This window comes from Aspergillus melleus, assembly GCF_016097325.1.
Source record: "Aspergillus melleus strain CBS 546.65 chromosome Unknown contig6, whole genome shotgun sequence".
In the NCBI taxonomy this organism is placed as follows: Eukaryota; Fungi; Ascomycota; class Eurotiomycetes; order Eurotiales; family Aspergillaceae; genus Aspergillus; species Aspergillus melleus.
The window spans coordinates 291,413-308,764 of NW_025763375.1; the positions used below are offsets into that span (position 1 = coordinate 291,413).

The 17,352-nt window shown below is 53.9% G+C and overlaps 8 protein-coding genes across 8 annotated transcripts; 4 read left to right on the forward strand and 4 right to left on the reverse strand.

The window, feature by feature from the left end:
* Window positions 1-405: 405 nt before the first annotated feature.
* Window positions 406-3,143, forward strand: HIS4 (histidine biosynthesis protein HIS4; the record flags this gene model as incomplete). Its single annotated transcript, XM_046091619.1, has 3 exons — window positions 406-1,255; window positions 1,322-2,890; window positions 2,944-3,143. 3 exons carry the CDS (start codon window positions 406-408, stop codon window positions 3,141-3,143), a joined length of 2,619 nt encoding a protein of 872 aa, XP_045947596.1.
* A 240-nt stretch (window positions 3,144-3,383) lies between these two features.
* On the reverse strand, window positions 3,384-4,061 carry LDX57_009878 (rRNA-processing protein UTP11; the record flags this gene model as incomplete). The annotated part of the gene is made up of 1 exon (XM_046091620.1): window positions 3,384-4,061. The coding sequence occupies one exon, from the start codon at window positions 4,059-4,061 to the stop codon at window positions 3,384-3,386; it is 678 nt and encodes a 225-aa protein (XP_045947597.1).
* A 904-nt stretch (window positions 4,062-4,965) lies between these two features.
* LDX57_009879 (uncharacterized protein) lies at window positions 4,966-5,576 on the forward strand (the record flags this gene model as incomplete). Its single annotated transcript, XM_046091621.1, has 2 exons — window positions 4,966-5,128; window positions 5,314-5,576. 2 exons carry the CDS (start codon window positions 4,966-4,968, stop codon window positions 5,574-5,576), a joined length of 426 nt encoding a protein of 141 aa, XP_045947598.1.
* Window positions 5,577-6,083: 507 nt separating this feature from the next.
* Window positions 6,084-7,169, reverse strand: TAF9 (putative transcription initiation factor TFIID, 31kD subunit; the record flags this gene model as incomplete). Its single annotated transcript, XM_046091622.1, has 1 exon — window positions 6,084-7,169. Exon 1 carries the CDS (start codon window positions 6,978-6,980, stop codon window positions 6,084-6,086), a length of 897 nt encoding a protein of 298 aa, XP_045947599.1. The 5' UTR covers window positions 6,981-7,169.
* Window positions 7,170-7,612: 443 nt separating this feature from the next.
* Window positions 7,613-10,143, reverse strand: ned1 (putative lipin Smp2; the record flags this gene model as incomplete). Its single annotated transcript, XM_046091623.1, has 5 exons — window positions 7,613-8,531; window positions 8,586-9,474; window positions 9,537-9,834; window positions 9,898-9,968; window positions 10,035-10,143. 5 exons carry the CDS (start codon window positions 10,141-10,143, stop codon window positions 7,613-7,615), a joined length of 2,286 nt encoding a protein of 761 aa, XP_045947600.1.
* Window positions 10,144-10,780: 637 nt separating this feature from the next.
* Window positions 10,781-14,221, forward strand: LDX57_009882 (Fibronectin type III domain protein; the record flags this gene model as incomplete). Its single annotated transcript, XM_046091624.1, has 3 exons — window positions 10,781-10,896; window positions 10,953-11,146; window positions 11,241-14,221. The coding sequence occupies 3 exons, from the start codon at window positions 10,781-10,783 to the stop codon at window positions 14,219-14,221; spliced, it is 3,291 nt and encodes a 1,096-aa protein (XP_045947601.1).
* A 431-nt stretch (window positions 14,222-14,652) lies between these two features.
* Window positions 14,653-16,077, forward strand: THG1 (tRNA guanylyltransferase; the record flags this gene model as incomplete). Its single annotated transcript, XM_046091625.1, has 8 exons — window positions 14,653-14,666; window positions 14,742-14,831; window positions 14,955-15,086; window positions 15,172-15,216; window positions 15,293-15,468; window positions 15,557-15,645; window positions 15,698-15,802; window positions 15,856-16,077. The coding sequence occupies 8 exons, from the start codon at window positions 14,653-14,655 to the stop codon at window positions 16,075-16,077; spliced, it is 873 nt and encodes a 290-aa protein (XP_045947602.1).
* A 217-nt stretch (window positions 16,078-16,294) lies between these two features.
* Window positions 16,295-17,104, reverse strand: LDX57_009884 (uncharacterized protein; the record flags this gene model as incomplete). The annotated part of the gene is made up of 1 exon (XM_046091626.1): window positions 16,295-17,104. One exon carries the CDS (start codon window positions 17,102-17,104, stop codon window positions 16,295-16,297), a length of 810 nt encoding a protein of 269 aa, XP_045947603.1.
* Between the last annotated feature and the right edge of the window lie 248 nt (window positions 17,105-17,352).

The following is a 17,352-nucleotide window of genomic DNA, read 5'->3' on the forward strand; positions in this document are numbered from 1 at the left end:
ATGTCCGCCAATCACGGGACATCTCTGTGCTTGTCATTCTCACGGCCATCATTGGCACTCACGCCGTCCTCGATGACATCCTCTTCGTAAGGCATGATTTTGTGCAAATGGGCAAAAAGAAAGATACCAGTCTATTAGATAACCCCCCTCATCATAGCTGGAATACCCAACATCCTCTCCCTGCTAAGTGTTCTTCCGATAACCGCAAGCATCGAGCCATGGCACCAACCACGTGCCTCCGTGCGGGGCAGCAAAGAATTTCCCGATGATTCACACTTCGCTTCCCCTCAACTCCATTCTCTTCATCGGGGGTTCGCTTCATTCTTCTCTCTCTCGTCTGTCTTCGAATCAGTCGAGATTGGTTTCTAACCCTCTCTGGTTATCCCCACCCCGGCCTTGTTCATCATGGCCACACCCATCCTCGTCTCGTTCGACCCCTCCAACCCCTCCGATTCCGGCCTCGCCCTCGACCAGATCGCCTACTTCGGTCGCGTGTTGATCAAGGCCTCCAGTCTCGCTGAGGCCGAGGAGTTCCTTCGCGCCAACCTCCGTCTCCTCGATGTCTACGTCGATGCGACCGCCGTTGCCTCCTCCGGTGTCCTCGTCGACATCCTGAACGCCGGAGCCGCCAAGATCTTCATCACCCTCGACCAATTGACCGCCCTCACTCAAGAACAATCCGTCCCCTCGTCACGCATTGTCGTCTACGCCTCGTCCGATGGCCAAATAGATGCCTTCCAATCGTGGGTGTCTGAGAAATACGAGCGCAGGGAGGCCGGCCTTGCCACCGAGTCGGCCGCCGTCAAGGCCTTGGCTGAGAAGCTGGGCATGAACCTGGAGGCTCAGAATCTCTATCAGACGCTCTCCGGTTCCCCGTCGGAGGAGACCTTGAAGGAAGCTGTGAAGCAGGGTGCGGTCAGCGTGTTGTCGTCCGACGCCCTGACTTTTGACCGCAGCCAGGCCGATGGCAAGGTTATGGCCGCCTCTCTCATCGCAGCGCGAGCGGTGGCCGACCAGAGCAACGGTCTTTATGCCACTACGGTGACCGACGAGCGTGGCACCTGTCTGGGTTTGGTCTGGAGCAGTGACGAGAGTATCTCCGAGGCCCTCCGCACCGGCACCGGTGTCTACCAGAGCCGAAAGCGGGGTCTGTGGTACAAGGGTCAGTCGAGCGGCGATGTGCAGGAGCTGATCCGGGTGGGTTTCGATTGCGACAGCGACTGCTTGGTGTTCACCGTCAAGCAGATCGGTAGAGGTAAGGAGCTTCTTTCTTGGTATTATGCACCAAACAATGCATAGCTAATGCACATACTCCGATTAGGTTTTTGCCACCTGGGAACTGCCAGCTGCTTCGGTCCGTACAACGGTCTCTCTCGCCTGCAGAAGACCCTGCAAGAACGCAAGGCGGATGCACCCGAGGGCTCCTATACCGCCCGCCTTTTCAATGATCCCAAGCTCACTCAAGCCAAGATCATGGAGGAAGCAGACGAGCTGTGCCGAGCCAACACCAAGGAAGAAATTGCCTTCGAAGCCGCCGACCTTTTCTACTTTGCGCTGACACGCTGTGTGGCTGCTGGTGTCAGTCTGGAGGATGTGGAGAGAAACCTCGATCTGAAGAACCTCAAGGTGAAGCGAAGGAAGGGTGATGCTAAGGGCCCTTGGGCGGAGAAGGCCGGCGTTGCTCCCGCTGCTCCCGCTGCCCCGGCTCCGGCTCCGGCTCCGGCTCCGGAGAGCCAACCTAAGGCAGATGAAAGTCGAATTGAGATGACGCGGGTCGTGACTGCTTCGACGTCCGTCGATGTTGTCAAGGACCACCTCAAGCGGCCGTCGCAGAAGTCCAACGATGCCATCGTTGGTCTCGTCCGCCCGATCATCCAAGATGTCCGTGAAAACGGCGACGCCGGCGTTCTCAAGTATACCCACAAGTTTGAGAAGGCGACATCCTTGACCTCCCCTGTCCTCCACGCTCCTTACCCCGCGGAATTGATGAAGCTGTCTCCCGAAACCCAGGACGCCATCGATGTCAGCATCTCCAACATCTCCAAGTTCCACGCCGCTCAGGGAAGCAGCAACGACACTCTCCAGATGGAGACCATGCCCGGCGTGGTCTGTTCTCGTTTCTCTCGGCCCATTGAGCGAGTTGGTCTTTACATTCCCGGTGGTACTGCCGTGCTGCCTTCGACCGCCATGATGTTGGGTGTTCCCGCCATGGTGGCCGGCTGCAAGAAGATCGTCCTTGCCTCGCCACCCCGGTCTGACGGCAGCATTTCTCCCGAGATCGTGTACGTGGCGCACAAGGTGGGCGCCGAGAGCATCGTGCTGGCGGGTGGTGCCCAGGCCGTGGCCGCCATGGCTTACGGAACCGAAAGCATCAGCAAGGTTGACAAGATCCTGGGACCTGGCAACCAGTTCGTGACAGCGGCCAAGATGCTGGTCGCCAACGACACCTCGGCCGGTGTCAGCATCGATATGCCCGCCGGACCCAGTGAGGTGCTGGTGGTGGCCGACGAGAAGGCCAACCCGGCGTTTGTGGCCTCGGATCTCCTGAGTCAGGCCGAGCACGGTGTCGATTCGCAGGTCATTCTCATCGCCATCAACCTGAACGAACAGCAGCTCCAAGCTATCGAAGATGAGGTTGACAAGCAGGCTCGGGCCTTGCCTCGCATGGATATTGTCAGAGGATCTTTGGAGCATTCGGTCACGTTCGTGGTCCGAGACCTCAACGAAGCGATGGCCCTAAGCAACGAATACGCCCCGGAGCATCTGATCCTGCAGATCGAGAACGCCGAGGCTGCGGTGGAGCAGGTGCAGAACGCAGGCAGCGTCTTCATCGGCCAGTGGACTCCTGAGAGTGTGGGTGATTATTCGGCGGGTGTGAACCACTCTTTGCGTAAGTTATCCCCTATTGACCAAGGGAAACAAGAATCAACTAACTTCTGGTAGCAACGTACGGCTATGCCAAGCAATACTCGGGCGTGAACCTGGGATCCTTCCTGAAGCACATTACCAGCTCCAACCTGACAGCGGAAGGTCTGCTGGGACTGTCTCGCACCGTCGAGCAGTTGGCTGGTGTTGAAGGATTGGATGCGCACAAGCGGGCTGTCAGCATCCGCGTGGCGCACATGAAGCAGCAGCAGCAGTAATTTCGGATTCTTGTATATGCGAGCATTTTCTTTTAATATGACGACCTAGATGGTTTCTTTTGAGTTTTTACGACCGATAGATGAGTAGCAATCAAAAGTCCAGTTTGATTCTTTCATGGTGGTATCCTTCTGTAAACTTCTATACAAACAAAAATCACAGGTCCAACTTTTCCCGGCCATATTAAACGAAATAAACAGAGTAGTATTAGAAAATCATCATGAATCATAGCGATCCCGAGATCACTTCTTGCGCTCCCGGATCTTCCACTTGATCCCATCCTTATTCGTGCCTCCCACCGAGTTCTCCATGCGAGCTCGTTGCCAGTCCAACTCGTTCAACGCCGCCGTGATATCGGCATGTTGTTTCTGCAGCGCCTTCAACTTGTTCTGACGCGCCTCGGCCGCTCGTTTTTTCGTCTTGCGCATGCGCCTGGCCTCTACGAGGGCCTGACGTTCCGCCTCGAGTTCTTTCCTTGACTTCTTCTGCTGCTGGCGTTTCTGCATTCCTCCAAACGAATCATCCTCCTCGTCATCTTCATCTTCATCTTCATCCTCCTCGTCCCTCAACTTCTTCTTCTGCAACGACCTCTGCTCCACCTGATCATCCGCAAACACCATCTTCCTCGGCTTCTTCACATCCTCATCCCCAAAATCAAACCCGAACTCATCCTCATCCTCATCCATCTCCTCCCCATCGTCCTCTTTCTCCTTCCCCCCAAATATCTCCTGCAACCCATCCTGCAACCGTACCTCCTGCTCCACCTTCTCCAGCTGCCGGCGTACCCGCTCCCCCACGGTCCGCAAGTAGCCCGCGTCCTGCGTCTTCAGCAATTTCACCGCATCGTGGCTCATACCCGCCGCTGAGGCCCGGTTCGTGGCGCCGTGTTTCCCCGCCCGGTTGCTGCCCGAGGACATCATGCCGAAGGCGAATTCATCGGGGTTGCGGTCGCGCACTTTTTCTTCGAGGCGCTTCAGTTTAGCTTTTTTGGCGTTGTAGTCGCGCGCACGGAGGGAGTAGTCCTATTGATTCGTTTTTACGAGTTAGTATAGCACGCTAGGATGAGATGGGAGAGGAACAGTTGAGAATTGTGAAGAGTCATTAGGGGGGGAAGCGCACCTTGTGCTTTTCTAAAATACCCCATTTTTCACGGCCTTGGAGTTGTCCTCGTTCGCGGTGGTTGCGCCGTTGGACGGCGTTGCGCATGGAGGACATTTTGCTGGTGGTTTTTCGTTCGGTTTGATGTCGGAGATGGTGTTCTTTTATTTTCGTGGGATTTCAAAATCCAGAGAAGTGTATTTGATATCCCAGCAGATAATACCAAGAGTAACTGCGTGGAAGAAAGTCTCTCGTTGGACAAAGTCAAGTGTAAAGAACCGACGGAGGAAGAAAAAAAAGTTCGGAGGCGGAGAGCGACAGAGGGACGGACAGACCGACCGAGAGCGTCCCACGACTTGCCAGGCGGAGCGGAGAACTTCATCTGCAGTTCACTCCACGGGAAGAGCCTTCCACCACGTCCGCCAATTGCTCCATTGACTGGGTTTCTCAGGGGATTCGGAGCTGACGGATATCCAAGAAACCATTTCGCTCGATTTCTTCTTGAATTGCCCCCCTACAGACTACACCCCCGGCTCTGCTACCTCTCGTGATCAATTGACTGATTGATTATTGATCGATCGACACCTTGCGATTAACCTCACCAACATCACTCAACCTCCGAGATTATATCCTCCTACCGATCTGATACTTTTTGCTCTTCTGAATTGCAACCGAATAATCCGACCGACCGACCTAATAATCCATCTCCAATCCCACCGATCCAAAATGTCCGCTCCGTCAACATCATCAACATCAACATCCTCAACACCAGAGGTTCCCAAAAAATACAACCTCCGCAACCCTCTACCTCTCTCCGCCGCTCAAGAATCAGAAGTCAAGCAAATATACTATAAGCGCGTGCGAGCCCTCTGTGCCCCAGAGATTAAAGGTTCGTTTACTCTACCTTGTCTCATGCTATCCCATGCTATTCTATCCTACCCCCACCACCACCACCAGCACATGTCCCCGTCCCATTCCATGTGCATGCCCGTCTACAAACCCACTCCCGGATCCCAAACCAACAAGCAAAACTAACCCACAAGATCCCCCAAGCTAACCACAAAAACCTAATAGCCTTCGCCGAATGCGCCGTCAACCGCACCGTCACAGCAACATGGGTATGTCGAACACAACGCCTCGCCATGAACTCCTGCATGGTGGCGCACGCGAAACCAGAAGAAGAGGATCGGGCGCGCGAGGAATGGTTCGCGACGCATGAGGAGCGGAAACGCGCGAAGGAGGAAGAGCTCGCGCAGGTCGAGAAGAGAAGGGCGGTTGTCATTCGGATGATGAGGGAGGATGAGGAGAAGGAGAGGAAGAGGAAGGCGGGGAATTGATCTCCCTTCTTTCTTTTCTCTTTTTTCTCTTTTTTTCTGCTCGAGGGGGGAAGGGTGAGGGGAGTTTGGTCTGTCTTCTCTTGGTCTTGGGGATATATCGCTATTTCCTTCTACCGGGCCAGGGAGGAAAGACAGGTTGATAGTGACGAAGATGTATATTGAAGATTGGGTACGGCGTTTTCTTGTTATTCTTGGTCTTCAAGCTTTTGCTTAGCATGGGGTACTTTTTTCATTGGTTCCAGGCTTCTTATCCTGTATGTACATGTATGTCTGCATGGTGGAACTTGTTTATTGTACAGTAGATCATCTCACTCATCTTTATTATTTTCCTTTTTTTTTTCCCATTTGGTAGCTCGTTTATCAAGATGATTATGTAGTAAGAGAATGATATTCCGGTCTGATGCGCCTCAAACTCCCTGTTCGCCGGTAAAAGTATCCCATCCCTGATATCCTCAGGGAACAACGATATGTGATATGTGATATGTTAATACATGCTATACCCCCAAATCAAACATCCGTCATGGTTTTATCCTCTCCATCATCACCCTCCCCCATCGCCGTATCTTCACCAAACACATCCTCCATCTTCCCATCCTCTCCATCATCCTCATCCTCGCCCTCTCCCTCCTCCTGCTGTCCCTTCTGCGCCTCCCCAGCTCCACCTCCTCCCTCAGCACCACCACCAACCTCAACCTCCTCCTCCCCCTCACTCTCCCACTCATCCTTCATATTCCACCCGGTCCCCGTCAAACAGAACCTCTCCGGCGGCAACCTCATCCCCCCCATTAAGACACTCTGATTCGCCGCCGGCTTATTCCCCTGCTGCTGCCCAGCATCAAACCCCCTCGTCGCACCGGGCAACGCAACCCGATTCCTCTCCGCCGCGACATCCAACAGAAACTCCTTCGGCAGGCCCGTCTGGAACTGGTAATGTAATCTCGATGCGATGCTCAACCGCAGCGCCGGGAGCGACACGCCGTTGACCTCGCCGCCGCGCGAGGTGCCCCCGTCCATGGACCCCGCGTAGCCTTCTGTGGCGAGGTGCACCGCGTCCTGTAGCACGCTGGAGGTGTAGCGGTATGCGAAGTCGAGGAGTTGGAGAGGGACGCGCTCTTGGTAGGAGGTTACCCCGAGAGAGGCAAGGAGCATGTGGATGAGTCGGACATCGCGGGGTCGGCGCGACTTGCCGGAGTCTTTGAGCGAGGTGGAGGGAATTTGGGTCGGTTGGGAGGGTTGTGCGGGGAGGGCGGTTGAGGTGGGTGGGTTGTTGGTGGTTTGTCCGCCGCTGGTCGGGGGTTGTTGCTGCTGTTGCTGAGATGTGTTGGCGGAGGAGGGTTCGGCGGGAGGAGTGAGAGGTTGGGTGGATGGTGCGCCAGTTGGTTGAGATTGGGTTGGCGAGGCCATTGTGAGAGGATTGGCTCAAGGGGTGGTGTTGATTATATGGCGTGGATGAGGTATGGACGGCGGTGATAGTAGGTTATGACCGTTGCGAGGGATGATGCGTTGTGTTGTAGACACGGCGAGGTCGGCTCTCTTATTTGAACATGGTCAGACGAAGGTATATGACTGCGAGACACGTTGAGAGATGAGACCGGGCGGGGGTTGTGTCGCGCGACAGGATCAAGAATCGGTGGTGAGTTGAATGGAAATGGAAGTGAAATGAAATGATGAAGTCGATGGGCTTTCTTCCGGCCGCGCTAACCCTTTTGGGCATCTTCTACATCTCCTTGATTCCCCTTGGAACTTCAATCTACAGTTACTTCGTGTTGCCATGTAATTCACCACTGCAAGCTCATCGTGTATAATAATAATAGTAGTATATACCGATTGTCTACCAGTCTATCCCAATTGACTGTACAGATCTTGATCGCCGAAACAAAATCAAAATTGCTATGCAACCCATTCTAAACGCCGAGAATGCATAAGAAATGGAACCCCTTGAAAGTCACCGATGCAAATGAGACATCAATCAGGCAAGGCATCGAAATGGCGGGTATTTATTTATATCAACAGCAAAACGCGCTGTCCACTCATGTTCAGGGATCTCCAGGTTCCGGAGACCGTCGGGTCTTCTTTGGAGGCGAGCGTGGAACCTCGGAAAATTGTACCGCTTCGCCAGGCTCCCCTGGCTCGTCCTCGTCCTCGTCCTCCTCATCATCGGCTTGTCCATCCGCCAAGCTGGATGGATCGATGGAAACCTGCGAGATAAAGCTAGCTCCGAGATCCTCCTCGGCCGTTTCGTCATCGTCGACATCGCTGTCCTCTTCATCGCTCAATTCACCATCATAGTCTTCGTCAACATCCTCGTCCTCGTCATCCGGCTGGTCGTCGTCGTCATCTTCATCCTCGCTATCAGTGCTAGAAAAGTCCGCGAGATCCGGTGGGGGTTCCCGCCAATAGGTGAAGTCCGTATACTCCTCGCCACCGGCTTGGACCAGCAAGCTAGTGGGTGGGAAAAAGTGGTCCAGAAGTTCGCCCATGGACACGTAGCTACTCTTGTATTTGTTCAGACTGAGGAGATCCAGAGACACCTCGGCGTTGGAGTTGATCGTGAAGATCCGACTGGACGGGATGTTCACCGATCGGTAGCTGAGCGCATCGGTGAGACGATTGCCAAAACCGGCGTAGAACGGGTTCTCCTTTCCGTTGAAAAGACCTAGAATATCCCGCAGGCAGGCCATCTTGAACACTTCTGGCTTCCTCAGGTAGATCTCTCGTCGGAGCGCCGCCATCGTACGGTCAGGACTCATGATCGTGGGACCCTTGGGCAGTCGATAACCATCCTGGTTTACCCCGTAGATGTACGCTCTCGTAGTATCCGCCTGACCGACGGATCGGCTGGTCAGGTACATGATGTTGTAGCCGTTGTTCACGATGTCAGTGTACAGCTTGGCCACGCCGGCATGTGTCCAGTCACGGCCGATCATGTTAAGCACATGGCCCAGCGCATCAGATCTGCATTTGCATTAGCACCAGACGTCCATATACATCATCCCGGTAGCAACTTACTTGGTAATGGTTCCGTCAATATCCGAAATCACAATCGGAGTATTGCCATTCCATAAGTACATGGTAGCCGTGCAGGTCGCTTTGTTGACGCTGAAGGACATATCATTGGCGCCAGGTTTCAGTTTGAGCTCCTTCAGCTGGTCGCTCGTAAGACGCAAGGTTTTGGCGTAGTTGCGGGTAGTCTCGCCCGGAGTTGGAGACTGCGGAGGGGTCGGAAATCCCGGCTGAACATCGGACTGAGTGCGATAGTGCCGAGCAGCTGTCGGGGTCGCCTGGAGAGACCGGTCGCTGTCACTGTGATAGCCAGGGTCGGAAATAGCATTTTCACTCATCGCAGAGCTCGGTCTCATGGAGTTGAACGTAGCCCGGCGGTCAGCTGCGTCTTTGGCCTCTCCGCTGCTGTAGATCCACAAGTTGCCGTGCTCATCAGCACCGATCAGGGCTCCGATATCGTAATTCCCTTCCAGTTCCTCCGCGAGGATCTTACGTGCAAGAACTTCCGCACGTAAAGCGTCTTCCTCGTTGCTCTTGTACCCAGTCATGTCCAGCATAAGATCACCCGTATCGGTGACATGGGAAGGAATATTCGAGGCCGTCAATTTCTTGGATAGAGACTCGGCACGCGAAACTGCCTCGCCGGGCGACACAGGCGGGGGGCTTTGAGAACGCCGGTTCTCACCAGAATCATCGCCGGGGGGTGTTGAACTGAGATCTCGCTCGCCAAAAACTTGATCAACGACGCTTGGACCACCCGGGTTATCGGTCTTGCCTAGCAGAATGTTGGCCGCATCAGCGCTATCGAGGCTCCCCGGTCCATCGCCAAATGAACCATGGCGGGACCTGCCTAGATGTGAATCATCCGGCGATCGCGACAGCGGGGTAAGTGTGCCTGATTAACATGCATGAGTATATGGTTTTCCAGAGTCGAGGAGAGCCGTTAAGCTACCGTACCTAAGTCACTGGATGCCCGCGTTACCCTCGACATTATAGGCAGGGTCGAAGACGCTTTCGAGTCTTGATTAATACCCATCGTGGACGACCGTTCGAGGTCCAAGTACTCGGGTTCTTGTAGAGAGGCCGGAAGATTCTCTTCGCTGCGAACCTTCGGGCTGGTGGACGGAGAGACCAACGGTGACGTCTGCAAGGAGGCGGGGATCTCATCCGTCGTCTCGAAGATGAAGAACGCCTCTCCGCCTTCCCCAAGCTTCATCGAGTAGTCTTGTTTGACTCCATTGACCTTGAACTCGACCTGAAGACAGAGTCAGACATGTGGTATGATTCGAGGGCTCCTCGTGGAGGTAATCTGCTGTACCTTCTTTTCATACGGGCGGAGCAATGAGAACTTGCCGAATCGAACATGGAACGGCGAGCAGGCAAGAGTTCCTGCAGTCAAACCCAGTCAGCCACGATTTATCGGTTGGACGAAAAGGCAAAAGACAAGGTATTTACCATCTTCCTGTTCAATAACGATCACATCAATGGCTCCGCTCAAAGTGGCCGGGTTGATCGAGTTCCAGGTCTTCGAGACGGAGCCGCTGATACTTCGCACGTACTGCATCCCGCAAATAGCACGAGGCCGAAATAGGCCGATAGAGAGAGGTAGGGAGGACGAAATGCAGGGGAAGAAACCACGCGGGGGGGGGATAAAATAAGGAACTAAAATATAAAGTGGGAGGACAAGAAGTCGGACGTTGCGAGAGTGGCCGCCTACATACGGCCCATGTGACAGAGCCCGATGCGAGACATGCCCAGAAACGAATGGAGACAATGCGCCGACAAAGAATGAGCGCTGACCGGTGCAGGCACGAGACCAAGCGAGTGTATGCAAGGGATGGAGGCAAAGCTGTAAGAGAGATAGAAGCAAGACACAGGTCCGTCGAGAGAAGAGGGAGAGAGAGAGAGAGAGAGAGAAAAGACGAGGGCAGGAGATGGTTGGGAAGAAGCGGCGCTCCTCAACACTCTCCGGGGCCCAACTTTCAAGTCAAACCGCGCAAACCGTTGGATTCCCTTCCTCGGCTTCCGGCAGTGGCGCTAGTCTGGAACAGGATGACACTGAGTCAGCAGGTCACCTGATTCCAGGCCCCACCGGCGAACTTCCGCGGGCTGCAAGTTGGAGATGCCGAAGGGCGCCTCTCTCTCGCTCTCGCTCTCGCTCTCTCTTGCTTGCTGCTGGAGTGTGGGTATCCAACGCTGGGATGTATGAGCCGTTGTATCTTTCCTTTGACGCCTACCCCAGTGTGGTCCCCCGTGTGAGGGTACGAGGCGTCATGGCTCTCTTCCTCGCCGTCACCATCCTTTGGGCCCTTATCTGGTGAGTTTTCTCCCCTCCCCGGTGGCAGGTGTCCGTCTAATGCCATGGCGATCTAGGCTGTTATATCGTGCATGGCAGGTTTGTCAGACGTCCAACGAGGTTTTGGTTGAGAAACTGGGTTTGGATATTCCCCCGCCGCCAGAGGTTACTTTGGAGGAGATCACTGCCCGTGAGATTCGCATCGCTTGGAAACAGCCCGAGTTCCACAATTCGATCCATAAACATATCATACAAGTGAATGGCACAAAAGGTGAGCAAATACATGTGGCCGATACTATCCAACTCTGTTCGATCTTGCTTGAATTTTTCCCGCTACCGATCTATGGCTTACCATCCGCTTTTAGTGGGCGAATCGAAACGAGCCGAGACCGCAGTCGAAATTCTAGATCTAATCCCCGGAAATATCTACCATATTTGCGTCCTCTCCGTCAGTGCGGCCAACTTCCAGACTCCTAGTGCCATCATCCATGTCCGGACGAAGTCTCTTCCTCTGTCCTCGACGCAACAGAATGCTTCCGTCGGCGGTCCTACTATCCGGGCATCGATCCCGCGCTCAACTGCCGGTCTCGCTGCTCCCTCGGCCCCGATCATGTCTCGCGAGCACAGTGGAGGTCAGATAGCCTCGAAACGATCCTCGGCCGGGCGAAAACAGTCCCCCGCTGCCAGCGGAGCGGAGACCTCCCATAGTCAATTGGAGGAACTGCAGAAGAACATGGCCGGCGGCGATCGTGATGAAACCCTGGAGAAACTCGCCGACAGACTGAAGTCTTTACAGCAAGAAAACGAAAATGTCGAAAAACAGACTACCGATGAAGATGAGGAACATGTTGCGCTGCTGAAGGAACTCGAAAAACAGCGTGATGACCTACGCAAACGGGTCAAGGAAAAGGACGAAGCCAGCGGCGATCTAAAGAAGCATGTCTACAAGCTTGAAAGTGTCAATCGGACGGTGCAGAGCGAGAAGGCAAAGCGCCAGCGACTCCTACAGCAGAAGGAGTCTGAGCGTAAAAAGCGCAAGGATGATATCGTGCGGTGGCAGGAACGGATGGCACGCATGACAGCAGAGGCCGAAAGTGCAAAGGAGGAAAAGGAACGCTTGGAGGCTGACGGCAAGACTCGTGCCGATGAGGTGCGAGAGAAAATCGCCCAACAACAAGCCGAGATGAAGGTCGTCGACGATGAGATCCAGGACAAGGGTGGCCGTGTCAAGAAGCTGGAGGAAGAAAGAAAGGATCACCAAGGGCCCGACAGCGAAGATGGTAGGGAACTGGACCGAATCGACAACGACCGAGCTCGCCAGTGGGAGATCAAACTAAGCAATCTACATGCACGATACGCTACGCTTGTAAGCCTTCATGCGCAGGCACAGCAACAGTATCAAGAAGCGCAAGAGCGTTTCAAGTGGTTGACCACCCAACGACCCGGAAGCACCGCACCGTTCTCTCTTCCTTCTCTGGATCTCGATCTGTCCAACAATGCCACCATCCGTCCTCGTCGTCATCGCAGTTCGCTTGCCAGCAACGTTTCATCTCCTATGAACTTCCCCGCTCTAGAATCGTCGTTCCCAGGTGGCATCAATTTCAATCCACCCTCCACCCACTCGCCCACGTTTGGTCCAACTCCTGCCTTCTTCAATATCAACAATGGAATGACTCTTCCTGGCCTTTCGGGCCAACCTGACCCGCTACGGTTGGAGTCGGATATCTCTTTCAGCAACCCCCAAATGAGCCCTCGCGCCGATGCATTGCTACCGTCCGATCTTCTAGGGGATGAAGAATCTCCGGAACTTCCACGACCAATTGTACGCCCTCGATTTCCGGATCTTGAGCCCTCGGGTCCTCAGCTCGATAATTTCCCTCACGGCCCGCCGTCACCGGACTCCTCCGAGAGCCGACCTGGAAGTATCTTTGCCAGTCCGCATGAAAGGGACGGCCAGGACCAAGACACCGAGTCCCAGCCCGGGCATTTGGGAGAATCGGAGGAGGCCCCGAAGAGCGCAACGCGAAGACTTTCGGGTCTGTTCAATTTCCACCGGCCTCGAGGGAAAACCCTGGCAGATGAGCCTCCTTTGCTAGGCTCCTTGAAACCAGGTCAGAGCCAGTCTTTCCCGCGGAATCTTGACGAGATGGACCCGATCGGAGCGAGACGTCGTCGGTTGAGTTATACCGGCAATTGGGCCAACCCGATCTCGTTACTTCCCCGGAGCAATACCACCGGAGTCACGAATGACAGTTCTTCGGACCATCTGCCATCCCGACGAGCAGCTTTCTCAAGCATCTTTTCCCCCAGCCGATTCGGGTTTGGCAGCGGCAGCAACCTGGGCAAGTCCAGCGAACCGTCGGACCTCAACACTGGGTACAATCAGTTCAGCCCCAGGCATGACCCCATCGATCCGTCCTCAATCCTTGGAACTGTTCGACGCGGGTCGTTGTCGCCACGACCATCGTCGACGTTTTCTTTCGACAACCAGCTGCCGCATCCCTCCACAGACAATCGGCACTTCGGCTGGCCCTCGACCGAGAAGTCGGACCACCGAAGCCTGCTCGGGTTTGATTGGACTTCACCGTCTACATGGTCGCGCGTACATTCGCGCCGACCGTCGACGCAGTACGGCTCCTCCGGTCACCTCCCCCTCGGACTTACGGGGGAGCCTGATTTTCCACAAGACCCCTTCGAGAGACAGGGTCGGCCCCTTCAAGCCCCAATCGGTACACGCCCCTCATCCTCCCATCGACCCGTTACTCCGAAACTAAATCCAGCGGCCCCTTCTTTCAAGACCATTTTTACCGGGAAACGCTCCGATAAGGATAAGGAGAAAGAGAGGGCTAAGGACAGGGACCATGATACATCGTTTGAGTTTTTAATGGATGACGGCTCGCCCTCCGAATCTCGCGCCTCTCGGGACTCGCGATCTCTGTCGATCCTCACCGGAGACTCGCACGAGTCGTTGGAGCGCATGCCGTCTGCAGCTTCCGCGGATAACAACAGCTCGAAAGAATCCTTCATCCGGAAAATCACGCGCAAGGGTAGTTCAGGGAAATTCAGTTCGTGGAAGGACCGCTCGGGCTTATTCTTCAAGAAGGGCGATTCGTCTCAGGGCGACATTGACGAGGATGGAAACGGCGAGTCATTGCTTGCCAAGAGTATGGACAGTACCATTTCCAGTGCTCCATCTGCGGATAGGTCCACCCGAAGCAGTCTGGGTTTCTTTAGTCGAAAGTCGAGGAAATCGGACAAGGCCGCCAGCGAGACGAGCGAACGACCTAGTGAACGAGCCAGCGAAATCGGTGATGATGAAATTCCGGAGGAAGTCAATGCTTCTTAATCCATACACATTCATTGAACATTTCATAGATTTTAAGGTCTATATCATAGATAGATCCGTGCTGTGGGGTGTTTCCTACAGTCATTCACTATCATTTCTGTCTTTCCTTGGATCATTTCTATATTTTCTACGGCGTTGAACAGCAACCGGTTTCAAGTTCCAGGATAGCACATATTCTCTTTTTAAATAATTTATTCAGGGTCAGCTCTGTCCATTCTAGTCCACATTTTATTTATCCATTCATATAGAGACAACTGTAGCGTATAAAAATTTGGTGCCGTTCGAGCAAAACCTCTGGTGTCCGCAGTCGGTTAGGCGGCTGCCGCACAACTCTAGATTTCTTTCTCCCTTCCAGAACGAATCGCCTCTTCTCCGCCCCTCTCGGACCCAACCGGCCTGTAGAAAGCACAGTAGCAGATATTAATTCAAACATGGCAAACTCAAAGTAATCATCCTTCCTATAAATCCAACTCACCATGCAATCAATTTCCATTCGTTGATAGCTAACCTCCGGTCTTAGATATGAGTATGTGAAAGCCTTCGAGCAGCCGGACGTCCTGCTCCCCAATACTTGGATCGTCGTCCGTATCGATGGCAGGGGGTTTCACAAGTTAGTTATCCTTCTTTCATTCTTCTTTCCCCAGAGTGTGCTGCCTTTTCGTGGCCTTTCACTTTCTCAAACTCCTATGGTCATGAGCCTCTGATAGAAACCCCAATACTAACCGTCAATCAGACTCACCGATCGCTATAACTTCACGAAGCCCAATGATCGCCGCGCGCTGGATCTCATGAATGCCGCGGCCGTGGAAGTCATGAAAGATCTTCCAGATCTGTGTATTGCGTATGGAGTCAGCGACGAGTTTAGGTGTGTTCCTGCCTCCTCGTGCCCATCCTTTGATGGGATATCATGTCGTCGAGGGTTCGAGTTCAGACTACTAAATATCCTCCAGCTTTGTCTTTCATCCTACCTGTCAGCTCTTCGAGCGGCGTAATGGGTAATGACCTTGTCCCTTGTTCTCTCTCTCCCCTCCCCATGAACCTTTAGAATCAAGGGAAAACTGACCGCAACAGCAAACTCGTCACCACCATCGTATCAACCTTCACAGCCCACTATGTCTATCTCTGGAACACTTATTTCCCCGACACGCCGCTCCAATCACCACACCTGCCTTCATTCGACGGCCGAGCGGTCGTATATCCTAGCACGAGGAATCTACGAGATTACATGAGTTGGAGACAGGTTGATTGTAAGTCCCCCTCTGCTTGCGGTGTTCGGCTCGGTTCATGATAGGCTGTTGAGGGGCCAGGTAGCTGACGACTTTGCTGCGCACGCAGGCCATATCAACAATCTTTATAATACGACGTTTTGGACCATGGTGTTGCAGGGAGGGATGAGTAACACAGATGCGGAACAGGAGTTGAAGGTGCGTGTTCTACTGCTTCCTTGATAGGCAGTGCTAGCTAACGTGAGATCAGGGTACTGTTTCAGCAGACAAGAACGAGATTCTGTTTAAGAGGTTCGGGATTAACTATAACAATGAAGAGGACATCTACAAGAAAGGGAGTGTGGTTTATCGCCAGGTAAGCTGCATGCAGATCTCTCTATACATTTCCTCGACTAACCCAAAGCGCAGTATCAATTAGAGGACGTCAAGGCGAAAACGTCCGCGGAGGAAGAACCTGCACCGGTGCAGGAGCAGGTCTCCAAGACCCAGCAGGAGAAGCTTCGGAAACTGCGGAGGAAGGCCCAGGTGGTTATTGATCATGTCGATATCATCAAGGATGAGTTCTGGGAGCGCAGGCCGTGGATTCTATCGGGGAGGCCGGGGAAATTGCCTGCTGAGGTAGGGGTTTAGGTAGGCATTCATGATTCACGTTTAGACTGCATCCGTTATGAATTTAATATTTGAATTGATTATACAGTACTTTTTGTTTAATCTCAACCACTGTAGCCGTGCCAAATGGGTATCTAAAGTCTATCAACGGCCAAACCGCTAAGAATGTACATACGGCAACAAATACTCAGACATCAGAGTATGCTTCCTTCGCGCATCACCGGTAATTCAGAAAAGTTCAATCTTGCGTCTTCTTCCCGTCCTTGGACTTTTTCGACTTCGACTTGGACTTGGGTTTCTCGTCGGCTGAGGATGTCGCCTCCTTCTTAGTCTTCTTGCTCTCTTTCTCGGCCTTCTTCGCCTTTTTCTTCTCCTCCTTCAGAACAGCCGCCTCGTCGCGTCCGCTCGATTCAGCCGAATCCAGTTCCATCGACACCGGCGTGGGATAGTCATCTTCGGGGTTGTGGTCCTTCTCCTTCTTCTGACGCTTCAGCTCCCTGCGCTCTGCCCGCTCCGCCTTCCTCTTCTCCTTCTCCTCTTTCTTCTCCTTCTTCTCCTCCCGTCGCGTCTGTCTCGCAGCCCGTCTCTCCTCCTTCGCGGCCTTCTTCTGCTTCTTCTCCTCTTTGCGCGCCTTCTTCGCCTCTCGCGACTCTCCCTCTCCCTCTCCAACCTTCCTCTTCACCCCCTTCTCCTCCTCCTTCCCTCCCTCCTCATCCTTCTTACTACCACCAATAGTCCCCGGCACCGTCTCCCCCCTCACAAAAAACCGATACAACTCACTCGTCAACGCATTCGGCTGACTCCCGCCCCCAGCGGACGACGCCTCACTCCCCACGCCCTTCAACGCATCCTCAAACCCCCGTAACCACCACTGATTCGTCGGATCCTTGGTCGTCTTCTTCCCGACGCCCTCGTTGCCCTGCCGCCGCGCCACAAGAAGCGGTTTCGTGAGCCCCAGCCCGCCGTGCGTGCCCGGTCGGCGGTTTGGGTTTAGGGGGTTGCCTGGACCGGTCCAGCCGTGGCGGATTAGGTAGGCTTGGGGGTCCATTTTTTTTTTTCCTTTGTGTTTTGTTTGTCTTTTTTTGGCGAGAGGGGGTGTGGGATCGGACGGGGTTCTGGTGTAGGGGTAGGAGGTTGTAGGTATGGTCAAAGGGTTTGGTTCGTGGTTCGTGGTTCGGATCGGGTTTGATGTCTGATGTCTGGTATGATGTGTGTGTATGTATGCAGGGATTCTATCGGCGCAAAAAGGGTCTCGTTTTCCTGGATATGGCTCTCTCTCTCTCTCTCTCTCTCTCT